The sequence below is a fragment of the Lygodium microphyllum genome, chromosome 4 (genome assembly GCF_053477565.2).
Source record: "Lygodium microphyllum isolate KBCC chromosome 4, Lygodium_microphyllum_v1.1.10, whole genome shotgun sequence".
Taxonomy (NCBI): Eukaryota; Viridiplantae; Streptophyta; class Polypodiopsida; order Schizaeales; family Lygodiaceae; genus Lygodium; species Lygodium microphyllum.
The window spans coordinates 15,430,050-15,456,685 of NC_141138.1; the positions used below are offsets into that span (position 1 = coordinate 15,430,050).

General features: G+C 42.1%; 1 protein-coding gene across 1 annotated transcript; it reads right to left on the reverse strand.

The window, feature by feature from the left end:
* Nucleotides 1–247: 247 nt before the first annotated feature.
* On the reverse strand, nt 248–4,593 carry LOC148036824 (uncharacterized). Its single transcript, XM_087675726.1, has 2 exons — nt 1,569–4,593; nt 248–1,424 (listed from the first exon to the last, which is right to left on the reverse strand). Exons 1-2 carry the CDS (start codon nt 3,946–3,948, stop codon nt 1,075–1,077), a joined length of 2,730 nt encoding a protein of 909 aa, XP_087531852.1. The 5' UTR covers nt 3,949–4,593; the 3' UTR covers nt 248–1,074.
* Between the last annotated feature and the right edge of the window lie 22,043 nt (nt 4,594–26,636).

Sequence of the window (26,636 nt, forward strand, 5' to 3'; positions counted from 1 at the left end):
ATACCATGAAGAATTGGTAGTAACTTGCACACTACATAAACAAGCAATCTTTGCCATGTTGTTCTTCTCTTAAGAGCCTTTGCCATGACTAAAAGGTTTAAAATACTTGGTCATCGATTTAATCAGTCAACGTCATGTGAGCCCTCTTCATTTCAAGAGGGCAATAGGTTACCAATGATGGGATCCACATCACCTACTATCCAACTGCATAAATTTTCTGATGAAACCAACTGTAAAGAGATGAATATGGCTCAACAGTTTGCAATTATGATCAGTTTGCATAATAGATTTCTGATGATGACTCACATCGACATCAAAAGGCCATAGGTTAGGAACAAAAGGCTTCAGCAGGGTTTGCGCATGTGTGTGTGTGTGTGTGTTCAGCAGGGATTGTGTGAGTACCCATGTTGGCAAGTACACTTTCCCATAGTGAAGTACTCAACTGACATCATCCAACATTGTTGCTGAGTCCCTACCAAAGGCTGGTTACAACATGATCATTGCATTACCATTTGGCTGAGTACACTTGCTCAGAATGAAGAGCTCGATTAACGTCATCAACCAACATTGTTGCTGGCTTCCAAACCCAGGAGGCTGGAAACATGATTATTGGAAGAAATGCTTTTACAGCCTCCTCTGCTGCACTGTAGCTACCTTGGTCATGCATGCCTACCAAAAATTTGCACCACCAATCAAAATAAGGTGTGAACGAATGGGCTTCTTGTTGCTAAAGTTATGCTGCTGTACAGAGGTTCTACGCACCTAGCCTTTAGACAGAACCAGCTCATAAAGGAGATGCATATGGATTGGATGTTTTGTGGGTCTTTGCATACCACAGGCCAAAAGCTACTCAACTTTTCAGAACCTAGGAGTACACTGGCAAGGCTTGCAGAAAATATCACTAGAGCATCTGCTTCTAGATACCCTAACCTCAGCAGTTGCTAAAGCTGTGCAGACAGCACACTGGCACCTTCCTGAAACACCACCAGGAACCAGAAGTGGCAGTGCATGTTTAGGAAAGATTATATTCCAGTGAAGATGCATGGGACTTCATAGAAGATCCAAGAAGCATCATCAATTTGTATATGGTGGAGTTTCTGCAAGCCTCTTTGCTTCGAGCAGCAGTTCCACAACTTTCTTCATCTTGGGCCTGTTCAAAGGTGATGCATCTGTGCAGAGCAAGGCCACCTTCAATACTGCGAGCATCTCCTGCCGTATAGCAAAGGACTTTGTACTAATTCTAGCATCCAGGATTTGCTCAGGTGTTTCCCTCCTCCATGATGCTCCATGGACCCATCTAACAAGATCTAGGCCATCTCCAAAGGACTCATCGACTGGGAGACGGCCAGTAAGCAGCTCCAACAATACAACTCCAAAGCTGTAAATGTTACTTGCCAGTGTCACTTGCATGGTGAATGCATACTCTGCAAGGGAAGAGAAGACTGTTAGAAATGCATGCCCTTCAAAGCAAGAGAATAGAACAGTGCCCCAAAGCAAAAGATCACATATAATTCAAAGGCCACAACATAATTTGCTTTTGGCCTTTTGCCAGCAGCACACATGAGTACCTGGAGCAATGTAGCCAAACGATCCCGCTACCGCACTTATGCTCCCTGTATTTTTGGATGGATCCAGGAGCTTGTGAGCCTCGATATCTCCTACTTTAATTTCAGAACAATGACCTAGAAATATGTTGCTGGAATTGACATCCATATGGACCATTGATGGATGGCAAGAGTGCAAGAAAGCTAAACCCTGAGCTGCTCCAACAGCTATATTGTACCGGGTAGGCCACGTCATTGAGGACTCGAGGTTCTTATGCAACTGCTGTCCAAGACTACATGCTGGCACAAAGTCATACAGGACAATGGCCAGGTTGTCTTGTAGTAGGTAGCCAATGGGTTGCATTATGTTCTCATGTGAGAGCCTCCATAATCTATCTAGCTCAGAAATTATTTTTTTCTGTTGAAACACTGGGCCCTTCTCTGTGGAGTGGAACCTTTTGGCAGCTAAAACCAGGCCGGAGGGCATAATTGCCCTGTACATGGTGCTGAAGTGATTACTGCTTATAACATTGACCTTTGATTCTGTAGCCTCCTTGATGCTTTCAAAATTGACAGCTTGCTCAAGATTTTCTTCGAAGACATGGCTGACTGTGGACGAAGGTGCAGGATCTACCACAGAAGACAGATGATTATGGCTGTACATCACTGCTAATGTTATCCCCATAAAAACCAGCATGACCACCACACCACCAATGACTGCAATGCCCACTGATTTTAGAAAGGATGGTGGCTTCCGTTTTGTTTCATATGCATCATGGTCACAAGGAGGCAGAGGGCCACCACAGAGCCCAGAATTATGAGCATAACTGTCAATGTAACTACTCGACGAGGTATTGGAGAATGAACCAACCTGTGGTACAGGTCCACTTAGCATGTTGTACGAGAAATTCCAATAAAGCAGACTGGCCATGTCTTTCATGGAGGGAATCTCCCCAGAAAGCTTATTGTGGGATACATCCAAGACATTGAGTTTGCTTAACGTTCCAATGGATTCTGGTATGCTTCCTGTCAGCTTATTAAAGCTGATATTGAGAGAAACCTGAAGATTAGAGAGGTTTCCTATCGTAGATGGAATGCTCCCAGTAAAACCATTCTGCCCGAGTTGGAGCTCCAAGAGTTCTTCACAATCACCAATAGATGCTGGAATCTGCCCATCGAGAGAGTTTCCCTGCAACCTTAAAGACGAAAGTTTCCTTATGCTGCAAAGATCATGTGGCAGTTGTCCAACCAGGTTATTCTCACTAAGATCAAGCACACTTAACAGTTTACAACGTGACAGGGCGCCAGGGATTTCTCCTGTCAGATTGTTGCTGGATAAGTGCAGTTCTTGGATGCTGGAAACATCACCCAACTCGTCAGGAATAGTACCCGTAAGTAGGTTACCAGCAAGATTAAGAAGGCTCAAGTTTTTCCACCCACTTAAACTCGTAGGGATTCCCCCTGTTAGTTGATTCTGCTCTGCTGCAAAGTATACAAGGTTCTCCAGTTTACCAATTTCAGCTGGAATGGTCCCATAGAGCATATTACTTCCCACTCGAAGCTTCAATAAAGCAGAACAGTTACCCAGAACAGCAGGAAGGGTACCGTTCAGCCTGTTGTTGGTAAGAATAAGGCCCTCTAGCTGGCCAGAAGCACACAAGTTACTAGGAATTTCTCCAGTGAGAAAATTGGAAGCTAAGTTTAGCCATTGAAGGTTTTTCTGATTGAACTCTGGGATCGACCCACTCAAGCTATTCTGATATACTGAGAAGGACTCCAAGTTGCTCAAATTACCAATGACATCCGGGATGGAGCCATGCAGGGAGTTTTGAGATATGGACAGCACTTGGAGGGCCTTCAGATTCCCAAAGCCAGATGGTATGGTACCAGTCAGGTTGTTGAGGGACAGAGAGAGGCTCCAAAGTGAGGAGAGGTTACCCAGGCCATCTGGGATGGTCCCATTGAGGGAGTTCATGGACAAATCCAAAACTTGGAGGCGTGAGAGCTTCTGCAGATCGGCTGGGATGGCTCCGAACAGGCTGTTCCCTGCGAGGTCCAGGACAGTTAGATTTTGACAATCTGAGAGGTTGTCTGGAATCTCTCCACTCAGAGAATTTCTGGAGAGGTCCAGCACAGTCAATGCTCGCAGAGAGCCGATGGCCGTGGGAATAATGCCTGTAAGATGGACGCTCTGGAGGGTGATGTTGGTCACACTGTCAGCATTGCAGAGGACTCCTTGCCAGTTGCAAGGGTCGCTGTTGCTGGTGTTCCAGAAGGACCCACCACTGCCTTTGAGCTGCTCACTGAGGTCCTTCAAGATCTGCCGATCTGAGCAAAGTGTTGTGCTTGCGAGGCAGGACAGGACGAACCAGATGCAAAGGAGGTCTTGACCATGGAAGCCCATCTCTCTCTCTCTCTCTCTCTCTCCGCACCCAGTGCTATTCTGTCCCAAATCTTAGCATCAGCACTTCACTGACCAAACGGGGTGGTCAGATACACTGTTGAAACGGGGTGGTCAGAGATGATGATCAGCTCGCGCGCGCTCTCTCTCTCTCTCTCTCTCTGTCTCTCTGTGTGTTAAGAATCTCAACATAGGAAGTTCATTATCCGGACGACTCCGAACAGACGGCTATCAATATTACGATGCAAAATCAGGTGCGCATCGAATTCATTCGCCTGATATCAGACTACGTGCATCTCTCAAAACTTTGCTTATGTGGGCAATGCTATTCTTCTGCTAGATCCAGAATGTAGGTGATAAAGGTCGCAGTGTTGGTCCATTCTTGGCGCCCAACTGCATGTCGGAACACACAGGGGACTCGGGAGAGAGAGAGGGGAGGGTGTGCGTGAAGGGGAGTGCGCACTGTGATGATGGGACCTACACCGGCGGGCACGGCGCGCCGAAAAGGGAACACAGGAGATACCACTGTTTACTGTACAGGGGAGAAATTTGTCTATTGATGACGACGACGAACGATGATGATGATTCATTCGTTCGTTCATAATTTCATTCATCCTCGTAGTGATGATGGATGGATCATTCGTCGTAATGCCGCTGTTCTCTCTCTCTCGCTTCACAGAAACAAAAGCAAAGTCAAGGCCAATTAGGTCAACATGGTCATCATGAGAAGATGCCCCATCTGATGGCACTGAAATTGCAACACAAGACCCCGTTCCCCTGTATTCGTGAATAGGCCTGTTTCTGTATAAACCGGTTCCTTCCATGCAGCCATATAGTGTAGGATGTTACAACTTAGCCTCTCAACACCAATGCCTTGGCCGATGCCAATGAGTGGTTAGCCCAGCTGGTAGGATGGGTGTGTGCATTGCTAAAGGTTAACAATTTGAATCCTCTTTAAGGTGGCTCTGTGAGCATCATACACGGGTGATTCAATCCTTCGATTGAATCAATCCTTCGGTTGAAGGCCCTCTAGGCATTGGGTTCTGACCCAACTCAAAAAGACATTGCATTGCATTTTTAGAAAAAATGTATTGTCGAATGTATTTGAGCATTAGTTTGCATTGCGCATTTGAGAGCAATCACTCGAACATGGAGCTATATAGAACCTTTCTCAATAAGCAAATGAGAAGCATGGAGCTATAATTGACACACATAATTGATTTGCAACGATGGAGCTCCCATCCTTTTCCATGAATACCTTTTTAAAAAAAATAATGTGGTTGTGTATTAATTATATGAATATTTACATCAACCATAGTGGTGACACATCTTAGCACAACAAAACTTTGCTCAAAGCTTTGAAAACAACCTTAAATACAGAATCCTTCCTAGCTATCCCCTTAAAGGCTACCAAAACCTCTTCTTTGCACTTATCTATACTTATTGGTATAAACCTAGAGCTTCTTCCAAAGACTAATGAGTTCTTATGCCTCCACAAAGACCTAATGATTATTGCCCTTCTAACATAACAATTTTTCAAAGAGCCCTCATCTAGTTGAGGGTCTAATCCAAACATGACACTCTCAAGTCTGAATTTAGCGTGAAATCCAACGGCTTCGATCCAATCCTCCATCTTCTTCCAAATATTCTTTGCATGTGATCAACCATCTCCTTTCCCCTTTAGCAAATAGGGCGTAGGGAGGAAACCTTCATACTTTCTTATAGTCTTTCCCTAGTTGTTGTTGGCGAAGACCTTTCGAATCATCAAGTTATGCATTCCACACCCTTCTCAACTTTATTCTCCAAGTCCTCATTTTTACTTTAGGGAACTTTTTCTTCTAATAATCCATAACTTTAGTAAGGACTATTGAGAATAGCAAATGATGCTTGATATGTATACCCATGGAGGCTAGATGTGTGCCCAAAAGAGGCTTGCCCATAAGTGGCTTTGTATGGAAGATAGACATATGATGTATGCTCTAGGAAGAGATGACGGAATCCCATAAGCACAGTGAGGTGCAGTGGAACTATCCAAAAGCTATATAAGCATGTACTTGACACTCATTTCAATGCAATGGAACTATCAGTTTGAGTCATTGTCAACGTCATTGTCCATCTTACACAAGAACATGTTTATGAGTCCAAGCTTCCATCTTTGAACCTAATTCACTTGTGTAATAGTTAGTCTATCTAAGTCTTTGTCATCATGAGTTGTGTATTCATCTTCCATCCTCCATAGCTCTTGCCATACTCTAGATCCATGCTTTTCACATGGTATCAGAGCTCAGCTGAGAATGGCATAGCTCCATACATTGCTTCTCTAGTCTCTCTTCACTTCTGGTCATCTCTATCCATAGCTCATGACTCCATTTTCAACTTCACCTTCATCTTAACCTTGTGTCTGCCATAGCCAGCTTGCACCCACCTCTGTTGTTTGAGCACTTAAATCTTTCAAACCAGAGCATATCTTTTCAAGCTCTCTTCTGGAGATCTCTCCCTTGACTCCCTCGATAACTTCCTGTCACATCAAAGCTTGATATTGGCCTCTCTCAACCCTGGCATTGTGAAAATTGTCACTCACTGTCCTGACTGCACTTGCAGACTGTCATACACCTACTGACCTTGGAGGAGGTAGTGTGAGCAAACTAAGGCATCGTAGCTCTTGCTCTCTTCAAGAGAGTTGTTCCTCAGCTTGAGGCGCTCCTTCTTGTTACATCAGATGTCAACATTGTGCCCTGCAGGACCCGACATTGCAAAAATACGAGACTCTGGCGGTGCAGATTTCGCAGGCATGGATTCGACCTGATCTGGCATCCATCACAAGGCACAATTCTCCAGATCTTTGTGGGGCATTTGAAGACCCCCAAGTGGGAAATCTCAAGTTGAAAGGGCTCCCCAAAATTCTCTCTCTATTTGTCACAATCTGTGAAACCCTAACTGTCATCTCTATGGGCAACCATAGCCAAAGCTTCAAAGCTTGACATTTTCACCATTTCTTCTCACTAAAGCTATCAACAATGATTTTAATCACTGAGCTACACTCTCTGAAGTTCACTGTAGATCTCGAAGTGCCCAAGGAAGCTTAGAAGTCATCCACAAAGTTCGTGAGAAATCGACAAACAAGAGGCTTGTAAGCACTAAGCAGAAACTTTTAGTCATTTGTCTACTGACCTAGATCAGATCTGAAATTAAAATCTATGTATTAAAAGCCTCATTATTTGTAAAGGGATTAGACACTGCCATTAAGCGTGAATGCCAATTGGTAAGACCTTCCCGTCTTTTGAAGAGGAGATGTTTTATGCACAAGTGCCCAACCTGGATAGAAAATCCAATGCTAATGTGATACCAAGCCATGTATTCCAACAAGTCCCAAAGCTATCCAAAGAGAAATGTATCTATCTTGCAAAGTCGCATGGAATCCCAAAATCTATGTATCCCAATATTTATATAATGGTTCAACAAGTCCTGTCAAGCCACAGCAATGTACCTATTTGCATCCATCTCAAACTCACTGAGAAAAAGAACCTTACAAAGAAGACTAGAGCATAAGATAATGAAGAACAAGTCAAAGATGAAAAGCATGAAGAAAAGACCAAGAAGACCAAAGACAACAATTTGAAGACCAAGAAGATCAAGGACATCCACAAAGGATGCCAAAGAAGCAAAAGAAAAATGAAGAAGATATTTTTTGCTACTACTGACAACAAAATAAGTGGATCATGTTTTCCCATAATGGATATTTATTTCCCATAGTGGATTTTGTTTCCCTTGTTGAATTTTCTTTCTAAAACTAAAAACCTTACCAAAATGTAAAGTTTCTAGCCTTAACTTGACTAGGCTGCCTATGAGCTAGTTAAGGCTGACTAGTCAAGTTAAGGCTAGAAACTTTACATTTGAGGGTAGGAACTCATCATTTGAGGGGTGGTGTTGAGAATAGCAAATGATGCTTGATATGTATGCCCATAGAGGCTCGATGTGGCCCCAGAAGAGGCTTGCCCATAAGTGGCTTTGTATGGAAGATAGACATATGATGTATGCTCTAGGAAGAGATGATAGAATCCCATAAGCACAGTGAGGTACATTGGTTCTATCGAAAAGCTATATAAGCATGTACTTGACACTCATTTCAATGCAATGGAACTATCAGTTTGAGTCATTGTCATTGTCATTGTCTATCTTACACAAGAATGTGTTTATGAGTCCAAGCTTCCATCTTGGAACTTAATTTACCTGTGTAACAGTTAGTCTATCTAAGTCTTTGTCATCATGAGTTGTGTATTCATCATTCATCCTCCATAGCTCCTGTCATGCTCTAGATCCATGCTTTTCACAGGGACTCAGTTAATTCTTTTGTAGTCACTTCTTTACTCACAAAATGAGAACTCTTTACCAGTTTCAACTAGCACGCTTTGTTAGCACAGGGACTTCTTTCTTGATGTGAGAAATAAGGCAAGAGCCTTCATCCCTCACTAGCCCCACTTGTAGCCATTCAATCTCCTTGCCATCCATTGGCCATCTTCGTATAGCTTCCTCCACATTCAAGAGCCTTAATTAACCTTCATGCCAAAGATCACTCCATTTGCAAATTCCTTTCATATGGAACCTCTTGGATAGCCTTGGGTTTGCCTCCTAGATTGGTGAAAAGCCCCCCTTGCAAGCTTGTTCGATATGCTCAATGCCCCACCCTCATAAGGTGCCACCAATGATCCATGGTGCTCAAAGTTGTAAGGCCCCCATTATGAGGAGAAGCCATATGTGAGCTCGGATATTGGTTGAGTCCTGACTTGTATGTCAAATGAGGTCTATATGACCAGATGGCCAAAAGGTGACCATTTGTGGGTCTAATATTTGGGTTAGATGGAGTAGTTAAGATGGTAGCAACTTGAGGCACATTGCATCGAGTTGTGGGGTAAGGGAGTTATTAGGGACCCCTATTTTGGGGTCCGAGGGCAGCGCCCCTGGCCCGACGGTAAACGAAATATTCCCTGGCTAATTAGTGGAGGCTCATATGGTAGGTCTGTCATGCTGACCTAATCGCCTTCGCGGGCTATAAAAGCTAAACCCCTTCGTAGCCATCTATAATCTATATTTCACCTAATCAAAGTTGTTTGAGCTAGCCTTAAGCTCTTCACCTATCTTCTGTCTAGATCGCCATCTAAGATTCATAGTGGAAGTGCACGGGTGGACAGAGCCATCTTTGTATCAATTGTTTGGAGCTATTTTTTTAAAAAAAATTCTCCTCTTATCTGTTGTGTACTCTTTATCTCTTTCTCAGATTCTGTTCGTTGCCCCGTGTAATTTTTACAAAGCTTTGTCACATAACCAAATTGATTGAGCCAAGGAGGGATCACCTCTCTTATCTTTACTATCAATCGACATCACTTGCCTAGGCCTTCCACACCTCCACAATCCTATTAGTTGCCTCAAAATCTTTGACTTTCTCTAACGTGCAGACACTCCCAAGCCCAAGGGGCACATGAGGTATCTAAATATGAAACATAGAAACACCAATTTGCTTGAAATAGTCCTACTACTTCTTCAGACAACTTCCTAAACCAATTTACAACCATATTAATCATTTAATCTTCATGACTGATATGGAGGTATAAAATATACATGATAATCATTCACAAAGCATTGCTCTCCTAAAAAATATCAATGAGATTACTCTCATCATGATCATTCTTGAACTAATACCTTATCACAGACAACATTAATTTTCAGGAGATAAAAATAGATTTCTGCATTTTCCATGACAAAAGATATGAAAGGATACAACTAAAATACGCAGGTCAAGTACCACCTTTTCAGATGAAGTCACATGACATTTCAAGGTCACGCTACATATGTTGATTGTAGGCGCCTACATGCATACGAGTACTAAGGTGAAAAATACTAAGGTGGATGATGCAATCTAAGCCCCAATACCTAGCATGGCTAGTGGGGTTGACTGGGACAATCAATACTCGAACCCGCCAGCATGCAATTAAGTAACATGAAGCATGAAAACTAAGTAGCATAAAGACTAACCCATAGAACATAGTTATACCTTGCTAGATGTCTTGCGCCCTGTGACACGCCACACTAAGGAGCAGTGAGTAGAAAACCTCTAGGATACTCAAAGCCCTCTTGTGCAGTTGTATTACCAGTCCTAAGTGTCAGCAAACTGAAGCTAGTGACTATAATGAAGGAAAATAGAAAGTATGATAGAAACAAAAACTAGAGACTGTGTCTAGGTACATAAGGTATAATGGCCATGAATGAAGACACCTGCATCACGTTCCATGGCCTTTATCTTTTCATTCACTTCATGAAGCTTCTACATCATCATTTCCAATCTACTAAGATAATCAACCACATGCATGTTCTGTTCCTAGAGTGTGAATGACCTTGAAGCCAAACTCTTGTAGTAGCAACATCCATCTAGCCAATCTGCTTGTTGATTGAGGTATAAGCAACAATAGAGCGTAGTGGTCCACAATGAGGATCACTTGATTACCTAGCAAGTAATGCCTGAATTTCTACACCGACTAAACATTCCAAGTGCTTCTCTCTCCATTAAGGAATAGTTCTCAATAGCACTTAATCTTGTACTTGCATAATATATTGCTCTAAACTAGCCAGGTACCTTGTTGGGGGTAAAGGCGCCTCCGCCATGCCGCCCCGTGTATTACTACACTGACAATACCCGCCACTGCACACTGCAGGTGGCGGGCGCCCGTCACGTCACTTTATTCTTTATTCTTTTAGTGACAGTTTGAATAAAGGAAGGCCCGGTCACACATTGTGACTGTTGGAGTTCCCATTTCTTGTCTCTCTCTTTCTTGCTCTTGCTCTCCCGCCATAGCTCGCGTGCAAGCTTCGATCCTTCTCACCTTTCAACTGGTATCAGAGCTTGGCATTCTCTTGCTCGAGCTCGACTCGGTGCTTCCCGACCTTCGCATCGACTCGCTTCACGCATTGGGTCTCCATCCCGGCAGCCATAGCCGACCTCTTGAGCTCCCGACTCTCCGCGGCTTCCCGAGCTCCATCCTGGCCTTCTTGAGCTTCATCAGGGCCTTGCCCTTGAGGTATTGCTTCAGCATTTGCAGGCATTTGAGTGTATTCTCAGATTGAAACAGGGCAGGAACAAAGGGCAGCCACTCTTCTTGAGCTCCATAGCTCATATCTTCCCTCCCCTTTGCATTGGGCCTTCATGGCTTGGTATGTGCCTACCTTGGGCCATCATTGAGCCCCCCATTAACCCCTTTTCAGCCCATGTGGAGCAGCAGCAAGTTCAGCACCAACAGGGCAGATTGCATCATTTTTTCCAGGCTGTGATCACTCATCTACTTCAGCTCCACACTTGGCCATTGCTTCTTGCTCTCTACCTTGATCAAGAGGGCTATAGACTTCATGTTTGATGTCATTCAAGCTTTGGGCATTGGTCTTGATCTTTCGGGGCTGATTTCTTCAGATTTGGGACTGTCATAAACTGTCATAACAGGCTGAAAACAGGGCAGCACCATTGGCATTAGCATTTGTTGCTTATACTCCATTCCGGTTGTGCTATTTGATGCCCGTATGCGGTCTACATGATACCTAGTGCCTTGGGAATGTATGCACATGATTATGCCATGATTTTGGCTTGAAATATTGGCTGATTTGGGACTGTTATTTACTGTTATACAGTGCTGGAAACAGGGCAGCCACACTTGGCATTGGCATTTAATGCTTATACTCTACTCCGGTTACCTTGTTTGATGCCCGTATGCGGTCTACTTCCTACCCGGATGTATTGGGGATGTATGCATTTGGTTTGACCATGATTTTGGCTTGAATTTGGGGCTGAAATCTACTGTTTAGAACAGTAAATACATGCTGGAATAACAGTGGACTGAAGGTACTTTACATGCTTTGGCACTTACCTACCGATACCGGATGTATGCTTTGAGCTTTGGCATGATATCTCTGACATTTGGGGACGACTTGGAGCATATGTATGAGATTATGGGATGCTTTTGAGCTTCGCATTAGCTCCGTCTTCACTGGCATTTGGACCGACTCGGCATGCTCGTGGACCGCCTATGCCTCATGTCTCTGCTTGACAGTTAGGCTTTTGCATTACATGCTTTGGTTCGTGACATATGCTATTTGGTTCGTGTATGCCATACCGACATTTGGAGCTTGGATTTGGATGTATTTGAGCATTCCCGGCTTACTTGATCACTGATCTTGGTTGCTATTTGGATGTCATTGAGTTGACCGAGAGCTTATTTGGGCTTATGTATTGCTTCATGTTTAATACGACCGGTGCTTCATGTATGTCATGCTCTCTCGGATGCGCTTGATGCATTGACAGGGTCACTTATCACTGGTGCTTTCTCTTGGGTTGTTTGAGCTTCTGAGCTCGCTTTGTACGTCTTTTGTGCCAGTGGGAGCATTTTACATGCTTTCTTGACCTTTGACAGTTGCATGCTATTGGAGCACTTACATGTATTTGGAGCAGTTTATGTCTTGAGCAGCTACATACACATTGAGACTTTGGGATCATACTCCGATCTTTATGGATATGCATTGATGTACTCTTGGTTCACAGGATGCTTATGAGCTGAGTCTCATATTTGGATCTTTCTCTTTGAGCAGATACCTATTTGTGTCAGGTTTTGGCAGTTACAGGAACACTTTGCCTAGAGTGTCTGGGGGTGTGCCTTTCACTGGCAGATGTTATTTTGACATGCTTAGTGTTGAGCTCATGTTCTTTTCACTGTCATTGGCCTTGCTTATGTCCATTTCATGCCGGCTTTGGACCTAGCATTGTTTGCTTGACATTGGATCCTATTTTGGGACAGTTTGCTCTCTAGACTGCATACCTGCAATTTATTACAGCAAGCAGTTATTGGTGGACTGAGGTGTACTTTTCATGCTGAAATATCCTGATTTGGTGTACCGCACCTAGTACTAAGTGGGCAGCCACTTTTGGCACACTTTGCTCGCCCTTTGGACCCCGTTTTGGTCATTTTTGGGCAGTTTTTGCAGTAAAACAGTAAGCAGTTTTGGACTGTTTGGGCATTTCCAGCCTGCATAATGGCGTCATCTTCGCATGATAGTGCCATCTTTAACATTACAAAGTTGGATGGTACCAACTACTCTTACTGGAAGAGTCAAATATGGCAGGTTTTGGTGCAGAAATCTCAGATTAAGCCACTTCGGTTGAGTGGGGAGCAGCCTGAAACTATGGACAATGACGACTGGCTTGAACTTGATGAGCTATGCAAGTCCATGATTGTACTGTCTCTCACTGAACAGGTACATTATAATGTATTTGAGGAAGCACAGAGTGCATGGGATCTATGGAATAAGATCAAGAATCTTTATGATAAGAAAAGTCCGGCGAGTCAGATGTACTGGTTGAAGCAGCTTATGGATCTGCGCATGAAGGATAATGCGACTATGTCTGCTCACTTGAGCCAGTTCCATGCTATACTGAAGAACCTGACTTCGCAGGATATCACCTTTGGAGAGGAAGTAACTCCTCTTTTCTTGCTTGGAACTCTGAATGAGTCATGGGATGTATTCCGCACTGCTCTTTGTGCCTCTAGTGCTACTCTAAAATTGGCAGATGTTGAGAGTGCTCTTCTTCAGGAAGAGGTGAATCGCAAAAACTTGGATGCCTCTCGTGGTAGTCATGCTTTGACAGTTAGAGGCAGGAATGACAGGTATGACCGTGGTAATGGCCGAGGCCGTGACTCGCAGAAGGGTCGGTCTAAATCTCGTGGTGGCAAGTCGTGTAGTAAGTCGCATGGACGCAATGCAAATGTCACTTGTCATCATTGTGGGAAAAAGGGCCATATTAGACCACAGTGTCATGAGTTGCGCAATGAGAAGCGCAAGGATAAGGGGAAAGATAAAGTGCAGGAGAAGTCCTCTGATCGCAGCATAGTACCTGCGAAGTCCAACGTCAAGATTGAGGAAATTAATGTCACGCAGACTGAAGAGTCCGATGGTGGTGATGAGTTTATACTTGCAGCTAGTTCTTCTGATGCTTCACACTTGACTGAGATACCTAGTATGTATGCACAGTGCTGGTTATTGGATTCAAGTGCGTCCTTCCATGTGACGCCTTACCGTGAGTGGTTTCACTCTTACCGTACTGTATCTGGATCAGTCAGACTTGGAGATGACAGGTCTCTTGATATTGTGGGCTGTGGAGATATTCAGTTGCAGTTTTCCACTGGCAGTTCCTTTTTGCTCAGGGATGTACGCCATGTACCTGCGCTTACGCGTAGTCTTATGTCTGCAGGACAGTTGGATGATGCAGGATTTCATGTCTGTTTTGGGGATTCTGCCTGGAAGATTACCAAAGGCAGACTTGTGCTTGCTAGAGGCGCCAAGGCTGGCAGCCTCTATCCTCTTGTTGTATCTGGGTCTTCTGTAGACCATGTTTTGGCAGTGGGCTCTATCCCACATGTATCACTTTGGCATGCCCGTTTGGGGCATATGTCTTTGAAAGGAATGAAAATGTTATCTGGTTTGCAGTATCTTCCGCCTTTGGATTATGCATGTTTTGACTCGTGTGATCATTGTCTTTATGGTAAGCAGAATAGGTCTACGCATAAGAAATCGGGTAGGCCACGCATGAGTGAGCCCTTGGCATTGGTGCATTCCGATGTTTGTGGGCCTATGCCTTGCATGTCTATGGGTGGCGCGAAGTACTTCGTTACCTTCATTGATGATTTTTCTAGGAAAGTGTGGGCTTATCCCATAAAGCAGAAGTCCGATGTCTTGGCAGTTTTTCAGAGATGGCTTGCTCTTGTTGAGAACCAGACTGGGTATAGGCTGAAATGCCTTAGGACAGATAATGGGGGAGAATATGTCTCGCATGCTTTTGAGCAGTTTTGTGATGACAGGGGTATTAAGCGTCAGTTGACCGCCCCTTACACCCCACCCCAGAATGGTTTGGCTAAGCGCATGAACAGGACTATTCAGGAGCATGTGCGCTCTATGCTTAGCCATGCAGGCCTACCCCCGAGTTTTTGGGCTGAGGCAGTTAGTACGTCAGTGCATGTCATAAACCGATCGCCTTCCAGTGGATTGGATTTCCAGGTTGCAGAGGAAGTTTGGGCTGGTAAGCCACCCTCTTATGCGCATCTCCGTGTCTTTGGATGTGAGGCATTCTGCCATGTGCCCAAGGACAAGAGGAGTAAATTGGATCCAAAGAGCATTAAATGCATATTCCTTGGCTATGGTGAGTCAGGAGAGATGGGCTATCGCCTATGGGATCCGCAGGCGCGGAAAATAGTACGCAGCCATGATGTCGTCTTCCATGAAGACAAGATGCACAGGCAGCCTGAGAAGGTGGTTGAGATCCGCAGAGTGATCTTTCAGGAGGAGCCTAAAGCTCCAGCACAGCCAGTAGTACAGCCTGCAGCAGTTCCTCCACAGGGCCAGGATGTTGGACAGGTAGTTAGACAGGCAGCAGAGCCTGCGGTGAGACGGTCTGCTAGAGATAGACGTCCACCTGATAGATTTCAGCCCTCTATGCATTATGTTTTGGTTACAGATGCAGGAGAGCCTTTCACTTATGATGAGGCTATGCGCAGGGGTGACAGTCACTCCTGGGAGAGGGCTATGCAGTCTGAGATAGACTCCCTGCATAAGAATGAGACTTGGGATTTGGTTGCCTTGCCTAAGGGCAAGAAGGCTTTGCCATGCAAGTGGGTGTACAAGCTGAAAAGTACCCCTGGACACCCCAAGCCGGCATACAAGGCTAGATTGGTAGCAAAGGGTTTTAAGCAGGAACATGGTGTGGACTTTGATGAGGTCTTCTCTCCTGTGGTTAAGATGACCACCCTGCGCTTAGTCTTGGCTTTGGTTGCACAGCTTGACTTAGATCTATATCAGATGGATGTCAAGACGGCTTTTCTACATGGGGACTTGCATGATGAGATCTATATGGATCAGCCTAAGGGCTTTGCAGAACCTGGCAGGGAGCACCTAGTGTGCAAGTTGAAGAAGAGCTTGTATGGCTTGAAGCAGGCACCTAGGGAATGGTATCATAAGTTTGATGCCTTTATGCAGTCACAGGGCTACAACAGGAGTGCTATGGATCCGTGTCTTTACACGAAGAAAGCCCGTGATGGCAGTTTGCTTATCTTGGTACTCTATGTTGATGATATGCTGATAGTAGGGAAAGCTCATGATGAGCTAGATGCTCTTAAATCTCAGCTGAAGAAGAGCTTTGAGATGAAGGATTTGGGATAGGCCTCACATATACTTGGGATGCGCATTAAGCGCGATAGGCATCAGGGACTTTTGTATCTCTCACAGCGGGAGTACATTCATAAAGTCCTTGAGCGCTTCCGCATGCAGGACGTAAAGCCTATTGGCTGTCCATTACCTTCTTATGTGAAGGTATCACAGGCCGATTGTCCGCAGACAGATGAGCAGAGGGCGGAGATGGCCAAGATCCCTTATGCATCAGCCGTGGGCAGTTTGATGTATGCCATGATAGCCACTCGTCCAGATATTGCACATGCAGTTGGTGTTGTGGCACGCTATCTGGCTACACCTGGCAGCAGACATTGGGATGCCGTGAAGGGTATCATGAGGTACCTGAAGGGCACAGCAGATATGTGTATTTGCTATGGCAGCCAGGATACAGGGGTCGTGGGGTACACTGACTCCGATTATGCAGGACATGCAGATAGTAGGAAGTCCACTTCTGGCTATGTATTCACCTATGCTGGAGGGGCTATCTCTTGGATGTCCAGGGTTCAGAAGTGTATGGCTTTGTCTACCACTGAGGCCGAGTATGTTGCAGCCACTGAGGCTTGCAAGGAGGCCATATGGTTAGGCCGTCTAGTTGCTGACCTTGGGATTGATGCTACACCTACACTGCATTCGGATTCTATGAGTGCCATTCAGTTGGCTAAGAATCCGGTCTTCCATGCGAAGACGAAACACATTGAGGTGAGGTATCACTTCATACGTGGTGTCGTGGAGGACAGGTCTGTTGACCTTGTCAAGATCTCCACTGACGAGAATCCTGCAGATTTGCCTCACGAAGAGCCTCACTACTAAGCGCTTTGCCTTCCTCAGGAGGTTGATGGGCGTTGGATGAGATGTCACCTTTCCTCATCCCTTGTACCTATGTACATTTGTACTGTCTTTTCTTTTTCTTTTCTCTCTCACTAGGGCAGATTCGCCTTTAAGTGGGAGGTTGTTGGGGGTAAAGGCGCCTCCGCCATGCCGCCCCATGTATTACTACACTGACAATACCCGCCACTGCACACTGCAGGTGGCGGGCGCCCGTCACGTCACTTTATTCTTTATTCTTTTAGTGACAGTTTGAATAAAGGAAGGCCCGGTCACACATTGTGACTGTTGGAGTTCCCATTTCTTGTCTCTCTCTTTCTTGCTCTTGCTCTCCCGCCATAGCTCGCATGCAAGCTTCGATCCTTCTCACCTTTCATACCTTACCTTGTATAAGTATAGCTCCCATAACTAGATCCAAAGCATCCACAAATACATGGAAGGGTAGGTCCCATGCAGAAGGTTGTAGTATTGGAGCCAGCACTAGCATTTTCTTAAGAATATTGAAAGGTTTTTCCTAATCATCCCTTCAAACATACTACATATCTTTCTTGGTTAAAGTGGTAAGGGGAGAACAAATATGTGACAAGTACCTAAGTGCATGCTGTGCCACTTCACCTAGTCGACAAATCTCATAACTTCCTACACATTAATCAGAGCTTTGGTCTTTTGGAAAACTGCTATCTTTCTTGGATCTATAACATGCCTTCTTCAAATAGAATATGGCCCAAGAGCACTCCTTTCTTTGCTGAAAAAATAGACTTGAAAGGATTTAGGGACATTCCAAATCTCTTACACCTCTCAAAGCATAGCTTGAGATGTTTCAAGTGCTCTCTCTAGCTACCAAAGACACAAAAATCATTAATAGATAGTCTCATGAAGGTTGCTAGGTATGTATGGCTCAAAAGTCTTATGGGAAGCTCCTTGAAACTCAGAAGGTCCATATTTCAATCATCACCGTGATGCTGACATAGGCTCCCCACTCCATAAATGAAAGAAGTCTTATCCATATCCTCTAGATGCATCTTGATTTTATTATAGCCTAAAAATCTACCAAGAAAACTATACAGATCATGTCCTACTACATCATCAAGCACATAATTAGTAAATAAAAGAAATTGGGAAGGGATCAATAATATTAGTTGCATTTAATTTCCTATAGTCCACACTCTCCCTGATCTTCTTATTCTTCTTAGGTAACATTACTATGGGGAATAACCATGTCACTTCATTGACAGGCTTGATAAAGCCAACTCTCAACAACTTGTCAATCTCTTCGTTAACTTGCTTGGCATAATTTGGGTTCATTTTGTGTCTCTTTTGAATAATTGGCTTAGCATCCTTCTTCAAGTTGATCCTATGTTGGCACACTGTTGGATCAAACCCCTTCATATCAATATAATCCCAAGCAAAAAATCCTAAAATTCTTGGCACAACTTTATAAGATTTTTCTTGGAAGTCTCCTCAACATAGATGCTCATTTTGAGGTTTTCCCTCTTCTTCGTCATTTAGGTTGACCTCCTATACTTCATCTTCCACCACTCTTGCAGATCTTCTCATGGTATGCACATGCCTCTGCTCAGCTTGAATAATGGCTTTTTTTCCTTCCTCATCTAACGCAATAGAGCTATCCATACACTAGTCCACTTCAATTTACTGATTTTTAGGTTTCCCTTTTGTAGCCCAGATTCAAGATAGCTAGTCCCCGAGTCCTAAGCCACCTTAAACTCCTCACTTCCTAACCTATCCTGAAACTCTAACTATTCATGACCTACAAAAGAACCTTCAGGATGTTGTACTCCTGACTAGCTTTGATCGGTAGGTTGAACTATTTGTTATTTAAGAAGTGCATTTCCAACAATCATGGGGTACTCTTGATATTGTTGAATAATACTATCAACATGTATTTCAAAGACTAGAACCACATAAGGATTTGCTTGAAGGAATAGTTCCTTCTCATCATCTTCCACTTCATCTACAAGATTGATAGTATGAGCTACCATAGGTATGGATGTACTCTTCAATATTACCTTGTTAATTATTGATAAATTGATCTCCTTGAGTCCTCTAGGGATGCATGCATAATCATTCCCCCAATCTTGCCTCAATTTAGCATGCTGCCTAATAGCATATTATAAGAGTCCCCAATCTCTGACATCCTTAGCACAACAAAACTTACTCTAGGCCACTTTTATTTGCTAGTTGGAGCCCCAAGAGGAACACCAAGAAAATGGGGAATCTATTGTAAGACAATCTATCTTGTATAATCAACAATCATGTTTTTCATATTTTAATCAACCACAAGAAGAAAAACAACACCAATCTTCCCAAATCTTCACACGCAGCATCATATAACAATTCTCCCACGGATTTATTACAACAAAACTTCAACATATTCTTCATCAAAAGAACAAGAGAACACAAAGTAATGCTTGACTTTGAATGGAAATCATCACATAGCATTCATCTTCAATAGTTTCATAGTCTTCATAATCTCTCACTCATAGATACATTGTTTTGCATAAAAATTGGCTATCTCTCACTCTCTATCTCTCTCATACATGTCTCTCTCAATAGTACATTAGAATAATGAAGAATAACCATCCACAACCCTTCTTTGGTCATTACCCCTCCTAAGAGGTATGTCTGATATGAAAGATCACCCGAGCCACTACAGTGTCCTTTCATAGCTCAACTGTGTCACTGTCACTTGAGTCTTTAGCAACTACTTTTTCCACTTCTTTGAGCTATTTTGAACTTGTATTCAACTCTTTCCAAGGTTATAAAACTTTCCCAAGCTACACCCTCATCCCACAAAACACTTACAGATGCATACAGAAGAGAAATAGAACAGAGACAGAGGCTCTACAAACGCTCAACAGAGAGTTTATAGTTCATATAAAAGATCATCAGAAAGCATTTAGCTCAACTAAAACCATTCAAAACCATCAAGAATCATTCAATAAGCTTCCAAAAACTTTCAAACTCCATCAATCATCATTCCAACCTTTCATCTAGAAAGAAATCAAAACAAAAGAGAAGGTCAATAGAACCAATTAGAACATCAATAGAACACCAACATAACCTTTTAGCACATCGTATCTCCACTAAAAAAATCACAAGCTTCTCAAACCTGTTCAACCTTATCCAAAACACTCTCAAACACTTCCAAATCAACTAATCAACATACAAAATCAATAAAAAATCAACCATTCAATCCACAAAAACAACAAAAATCAGTCAAGAAATCAAGTCATTTCAACAGTCAACACTAATTCTTAAGGATACTCAATGGTTGTAACCTCCTCTTATCTGCCATCTTAACCTAAAATAGGACTGGTAGTAGTTCATTCTACTTGCTTGCCAAATGTGTCTATTTAGAAAGTATGTTTACTCTTGAACCCCCATCAAGTAGGAGATCATCATGATTCTTTCTTGCATACTCAACTTGAATAGTGGGAACCTGATGATCCACAACTTTCATTTGTGTGGCTATTACTGCTTGGCATTCAGGAACTACTTGATCCTAAAATGATCTCCCTTCAAGAACCTCCTGTTGCTTTTGTCGAATCTTTAGGAGAAACTTTTCTTTAAACCCACATATCAAGTCTAAGATATGATCCAAGGTTAACTGCAAAGAGCATCTTGCTAATGCCTAAAATAACTCTTCTGAACCTCCTACTGCATCTTGCTATTGTTGTCTTGCCAATGCTTCCCTTAATGCTTGGGATCTTCTCCTTATTAAAATAGGGTTTGACAAATATGGGTAATTTTTTGACATATATGTTGCCCATCAAAGGCAGCATGTAGATTTTCAATGCCATTACCATCTTGCACTCTTGCAATCAATTCTGTAGCAATTGCTTCTAGGCATGATGCCTAAATCATGATAATTATGCCCTTGAAACCAACAGAATCGTGCCAAAGTGCTATGGCCTCTCAAGACCAAAATAGAAACACAGAAACACCAATCTCCTTGAAATATTCCTACTACTGCAAACAACTTCCTGAACCAATTTACAACCATATTAATAATTTAATCTTCAAGACTATATGTAGACATAAAATATACATTATAATTGTTCACAGAGTACTACTCTCTTGAAAAATATCAATAAGATTACTATCATCATGATCATTAACTTATCATAAAAGCATTAATTTTTTGGAGTGCGCGTTGCCCCAAAGATTTTTGCATTTCCCATGACAAAAGATATGAAGGGATACAAGTGAAATAAACATTACTAAGGTGGATGATGCAATCCAAGCCCTAACAGGGGTCCTTGAATCCAAGGTATATCAACTCTATCTTGGGCTTGCTGATTAGCAAACAAACAAGATCCGAGAATAGTTGAAATTTCTCCATTCGTTTGCCTAGTTGACTTGATTCAACACAAACCTATGTTGGAATTGTCATCATCAAAGAATTGTCCTTCAAACCAATTCTCTCCTGGCATAGAGATCCCTCAAGAGAAAGTTAAGGAAATGTTGGAGGAGAAGTGACACATAACTCAGGCAAACTAAGCTCCAATGGGAAACTTTCTTGTTAGGATTCATTTACCCCCATCTATTGCATGCAAGAAACTTTCTCCTCCCCCTTGCCATTGTCATATGAATATAAGGAACTTGAGAGAGGAGAGAGGTTCCCCTCTCTCCCCCTTGGGGGAGAGAAAAAAGTACTCCCACTCTCTACACTTATGGACCCTCATATGCCATAGTTTGACACAATTCCACATCCCTAATGATGTCCTTGGTGGGTGTGACTTTTCACTCAAAGAACCAAGGATTGGAAGATTCACTATTTGGAGCCTACAACCCATTGTTCAACACAAACATCTTCAACAAAAGTAGCCCAAGAAAACAAGACATCTAGCTAAATAGTAGGTGATTGCAAGTTGCCAATGGATGGAGCATTGATGCAGCAAACTCTACACCAAGAAATAGGCCAAGCTCCTAGGATTTACCTGCGTAGGAGCCAATTATAGAAATTGGGATTGTACTCTAACTGAGCTTCATGATCTAGATGAAAGGGTCGAATGCCTGCATGTGTGATGTATGTGAGAACATCTGTTAGGAAGTCACCAGAATCAACATGGCTAGCAATATGTAACTCTTCCTCCGTTAGTAGGCGATTGAGGTAGGGGTGTCCTTTGATGTGCTCTTCCATGGATTGGGCACGAAGAGTGGTTAACACTCTATACGAGGTTGGTGCGATGTAAGTGGGGTCGTACTCCACTGTTTTGATTTCGTGGCACTGCTCAGCATTGGTCATTATTTGGCATTCTTCAACTTCCCATTGCAATAGAAGAGTGTACCAATGCCTTAAGAATGGGGATTCAGTATCAGCAAGTTTTGATAATGCTGCTGGTTAGCCTATCCCTAATGGGGCTGCCATAGTCTTGACAAAGGACCTAAGATTCTTAGGGAGGTTTATGAGTTCAACCCAAACAAGCACCTTGGAAGGTTTAGCTCTTCTAGGATTAAACTTTGGGGTACACTTGAAGAGGATGAGTGATAAATTTTTAAGCATCCACTGTCCAGGTCCCAGTGTGCTCAAGGCCATCTCTTCGTTTTCAAAGAGGAAGAAAAAAAAATATTAGGCATGTAGTTAAATTCAACAATTTTACACTTGATTGTTTCCCAATTGTTTTTCACCATGCTCTCATGCCATTCAGTCAGAGGTCTCATGCCACAATGAATTCCTACTAGAGCCTTTTTTTCGAATTCAGAATCCCATAACCTCAAATTGTTAGTTGAGATTGTCATAGGGATAAAGACCTCACCTTCTTGGCTCACATATGTTTTTGTTTGCAATTCCCCCTTCTGTACGTCTTGCCTAATTCATTTGTAGGCTTCCATTACCACTATGTGGATGAGCTCCAAAGTTTATTGGCATCAAAATCCTTTAGGATGAGGCCGTTGATTTGGTCATTTATGCAGGGACTAGTTAACCAATCTAGAAGCTTGGCCCTAGCATACAAGAATTGCCTAATGTATGCTTCAAAGTCAAGGGAGTTTGTAGAAACTAAATAAGAAAATAAATAAGCAAATGATGGCTTCTAGCTAGTCAATAGGAAAGGGAAGAAAGGTAACAATAATCCATCTCCAAATAACAATAAAAAGAAAACAAATAATTGTAGATATTCCCCCCTTCTATAGGAAGTCCTCGATGAGTCCATCGGCCTAAGGTCTACTAAGGGGGTTAGAGATGAAGAATGAGATGCATTAGAATATGATAATGAAGAAATGTGGTTGAAAGCACTCAGAGAAGAGAAAACCATAATCTAAAATTGAATGAAAAGTGTGATGATGTAGTAATCAAAGTTGTGCATGAAAATGAGGAGGATAAGGATCAAATTGAGAACATTGAAATTTCCCTCAGCCCTTTAAAAAATCAACTTGACTTAAATAAAGCTTCTAAGAGAAGATACTCCATGATAGGAAACAATGATAATAACATTTTCTCCAAAGGAAATGAGCCAACTAGGAAAGGAAAAAATAAAAAATAACTTAAATGATCCATTCCCTTAAAACCTTATCCTATAACTACAAAGGGTTGACTGATGCTAGAAGAGCAAGAACCCTCAAAAACTAGCTTAAATATCATCAATTTGGGCAAAACCTAATTTGCATTTAGGAAGCCAAAACTATATGATTAGATCTACTAAATAATCTTAATTTGATACATTAGAATTATATCTGGTTTTTCCAACCATACTCATAGAAGTGGTGATGCAATCATTGGAGTAAATAATAAACTAAAAGCACTCCTTGTGATAATATCACAATCCACCAAGAAAATAAATAGGTGTGGTAACCCACTATAAGGGCTAGGAAGAATTCACAGTAATTCCATTATATGCTTCGTGCTCACCCTAGGAAAGAGCATGCATATGGAAATCTCTAATGCGGATTCAATGTGTAATAATCCTAGTTGGGGATTTCAACATTGTAGGAGACATATGTGATAGATCATTAATGAAAGGCCAGGTAATTTCATGCAGTGAGAAAAACGTTTGGACAAATTGTGTGTCATTTCATGGTATCTGTGACATTAGTAAAGGAATTCAATTCTCTTGGACCAATAACCAAAAAGGAAAAGGCACGGCTAGATAGAACCTACATCTCATTAGGTTTGCTCTTAACTTTCTCTAGTATTGGTTGCAAATTACATAAAGATTTGGTTCTACCTGATCATTTTTTTGTAATGAGCATGTTGTCCAGTAACACTACTATTATTAGAGCATGATGGTTCCACATTGACCTTACTGTGTGGGAAAATGCTTTTAGGCATATCAAGAAAGCTACCCAAGAATGGGCTACATTCATAAAGACTACTCAAGTTATTTTGAATTAGACTTAAAAAGAAAAGGTTGAGAAAAGGAAGGAAGCTAAAGTATAGAAGCATGCTATGATGATTGAACTAATGCAAGAGGATTAGATTTGCAAGAAGAACTTCTAAATATCAAACAGGGCCTAAGAAGGCTAGATGAGGGAGAAATTGTAAAGTAAAACTCTGTCTTAGATTGTGGTAGGCTAGAAAGATAGATAGGCCTACAATAGAGATGTCCAACACAATTAAAAAGAAAAAAGATAAAGAGAGAGTGCCAATGCTAGTTATGAAATATCATTAGACACCACTAAAGAAGAGAATCTAGAAATTGCCAGTTTTCTAAGAAATATTCTCCCTCCCATCCCAAGAAGTCATGCTTGCTATAGCCAGAGTCAATGGCTCCCCAATCTCTAGCCAATATTCTAGACATTGATATTTCAGAAACAAAACTAGAAGACACAATAAATACTCTAACCAATAGGAAAATTCTAGGCTTAGATGATCTCCCCAATGCATTTTACAAAGAATTTTAGGAGTTTCTCATCACACCTCTACTACGAGCATATGAAGAATCAATAAAATATGGAGCCTTACCTTTTGATATCAATCAAGGGTAATAAAATTGACACATAAAAGGCATGAAAGAAATTGCCTCTCCAATGGGAGGCCAATTGCCTGCCTATCCTCTACATATAAAATATTTACAAAAACTCTAGGTAGGAGGCTCAGTCCCCATCTATATTGGTGGCTTAGAAAGGGCTACATAATTTTTATAAAAGATAGGTTCAATTTTGGATATTATAAAGAGTCTATGTGAGGGATTTGAATATGCCTAGGAAAAACGTCAAGACTTTCTCTTCTTTAAAATAGATTTTGATAAAGCTTGTGACATACTAGAATGGTGCTTTATCCTTCAATATTTGTAGGATATGGGGGTGGGTAAAAATTTTATTAGGTCAAATCTTTTGCCTAGCCTCATGGTTTGTAATTAATGCTCTCAAAACTAGAATTAAGTCACTACTATCCCCCCCTCCCCCCCCAAAAAAGGCTAATAGATGTAGGTTGTAAAATATTTGAGGAGGGTAATGTGTTCAGACTTCTTGGAATACCCATGGGATTTAGTCTCACTCTTGAACAAAAATGGAAATGGATTCTAGATAAAGTTAAAAAAGGAACTGGACATCCTCAAAGGACTTCAATGCTCCTTTGCAGGTAGAATCATAGTTCTCAAACATGTCCTCATTCCATATACTATCTATTTCTTCTCGTGTTGGAAATACTCTAAGGTAGTAATTAAAAAACTAGAACAATTAGCCATGACTTTGATCTAGTCAAGAAACATTAATAGTGTAAAGCTATCAAAAGTAGCCTTGCAAGAGTGTAAATTGAGCAAAGAAGAGGGTGGGTTAGATATACCCAACCTACTCAAGCTAGTAGAAAAGGTGGCAACCAGATGGGTGGTCAGAGCCTTTCAACATGAATAAGAACGCTGGGCCACCCTAATCCTAAATAGCTATTCTAAATTTCCCTTGGAAGATCACTCAAGATGGAAAGGGCATAAAGCATTCACAAGACTATATCATCTGGAATTTGTATGCCCACTAAAATCAGTTCCAATTAGATTCCATCTTTTATTTAGTTTAAGAAAGAGTTTTTGGGATGTTTGTTCATTGTTTTGAATGGGCAATAGGGATTTGTCATTGTTGTCCCATAATATTCCTCTGTGGTTGAATTCAAGGTGGGGTTGGATGGTCTTGCTCAGATGGGACTCCATGACTCTCTTCTTTGTAGTAATGGCTGGTAGTGCTCATTTGAGAGCTAGAATTCAATACTAAGGGGTTGTTGGTCTTCCTAATATCCTTGAGTGTAGTCCCAAATATCATCCTAAGATTTGCAACCTCCTAATATCCTTGAGTGTAGTCCCAAATATCATCCTAAGATTTGCAACCTCTTTTGAATAGTTTGTGTGCCATGGAAAATAGCTCTAGAATTATTAATCCCTAGAAGATGCTAAGCTAGATGGAGTCTTGAGAGCTCCAAGGTAGAGTGAAAATGGATATTGTGAGAGGACTATTCTCTATTTGAGGGGTAGCTAGGGATAGAGCAGAAGGTGAAAGCATGAGCGAAAGCAAGAAGAGAGTAAGAGCTATGGAGGTTCAAGTAAGAAGAGAACACTGATTTATGGGAACTCCAATAGTCACAATGTGTGACCTGCCTTCTCTTATTCTATAGTCACAAAAAAAATAAAGAAGAAAGTGATAGTGATGGGCACTCACCACTTGCA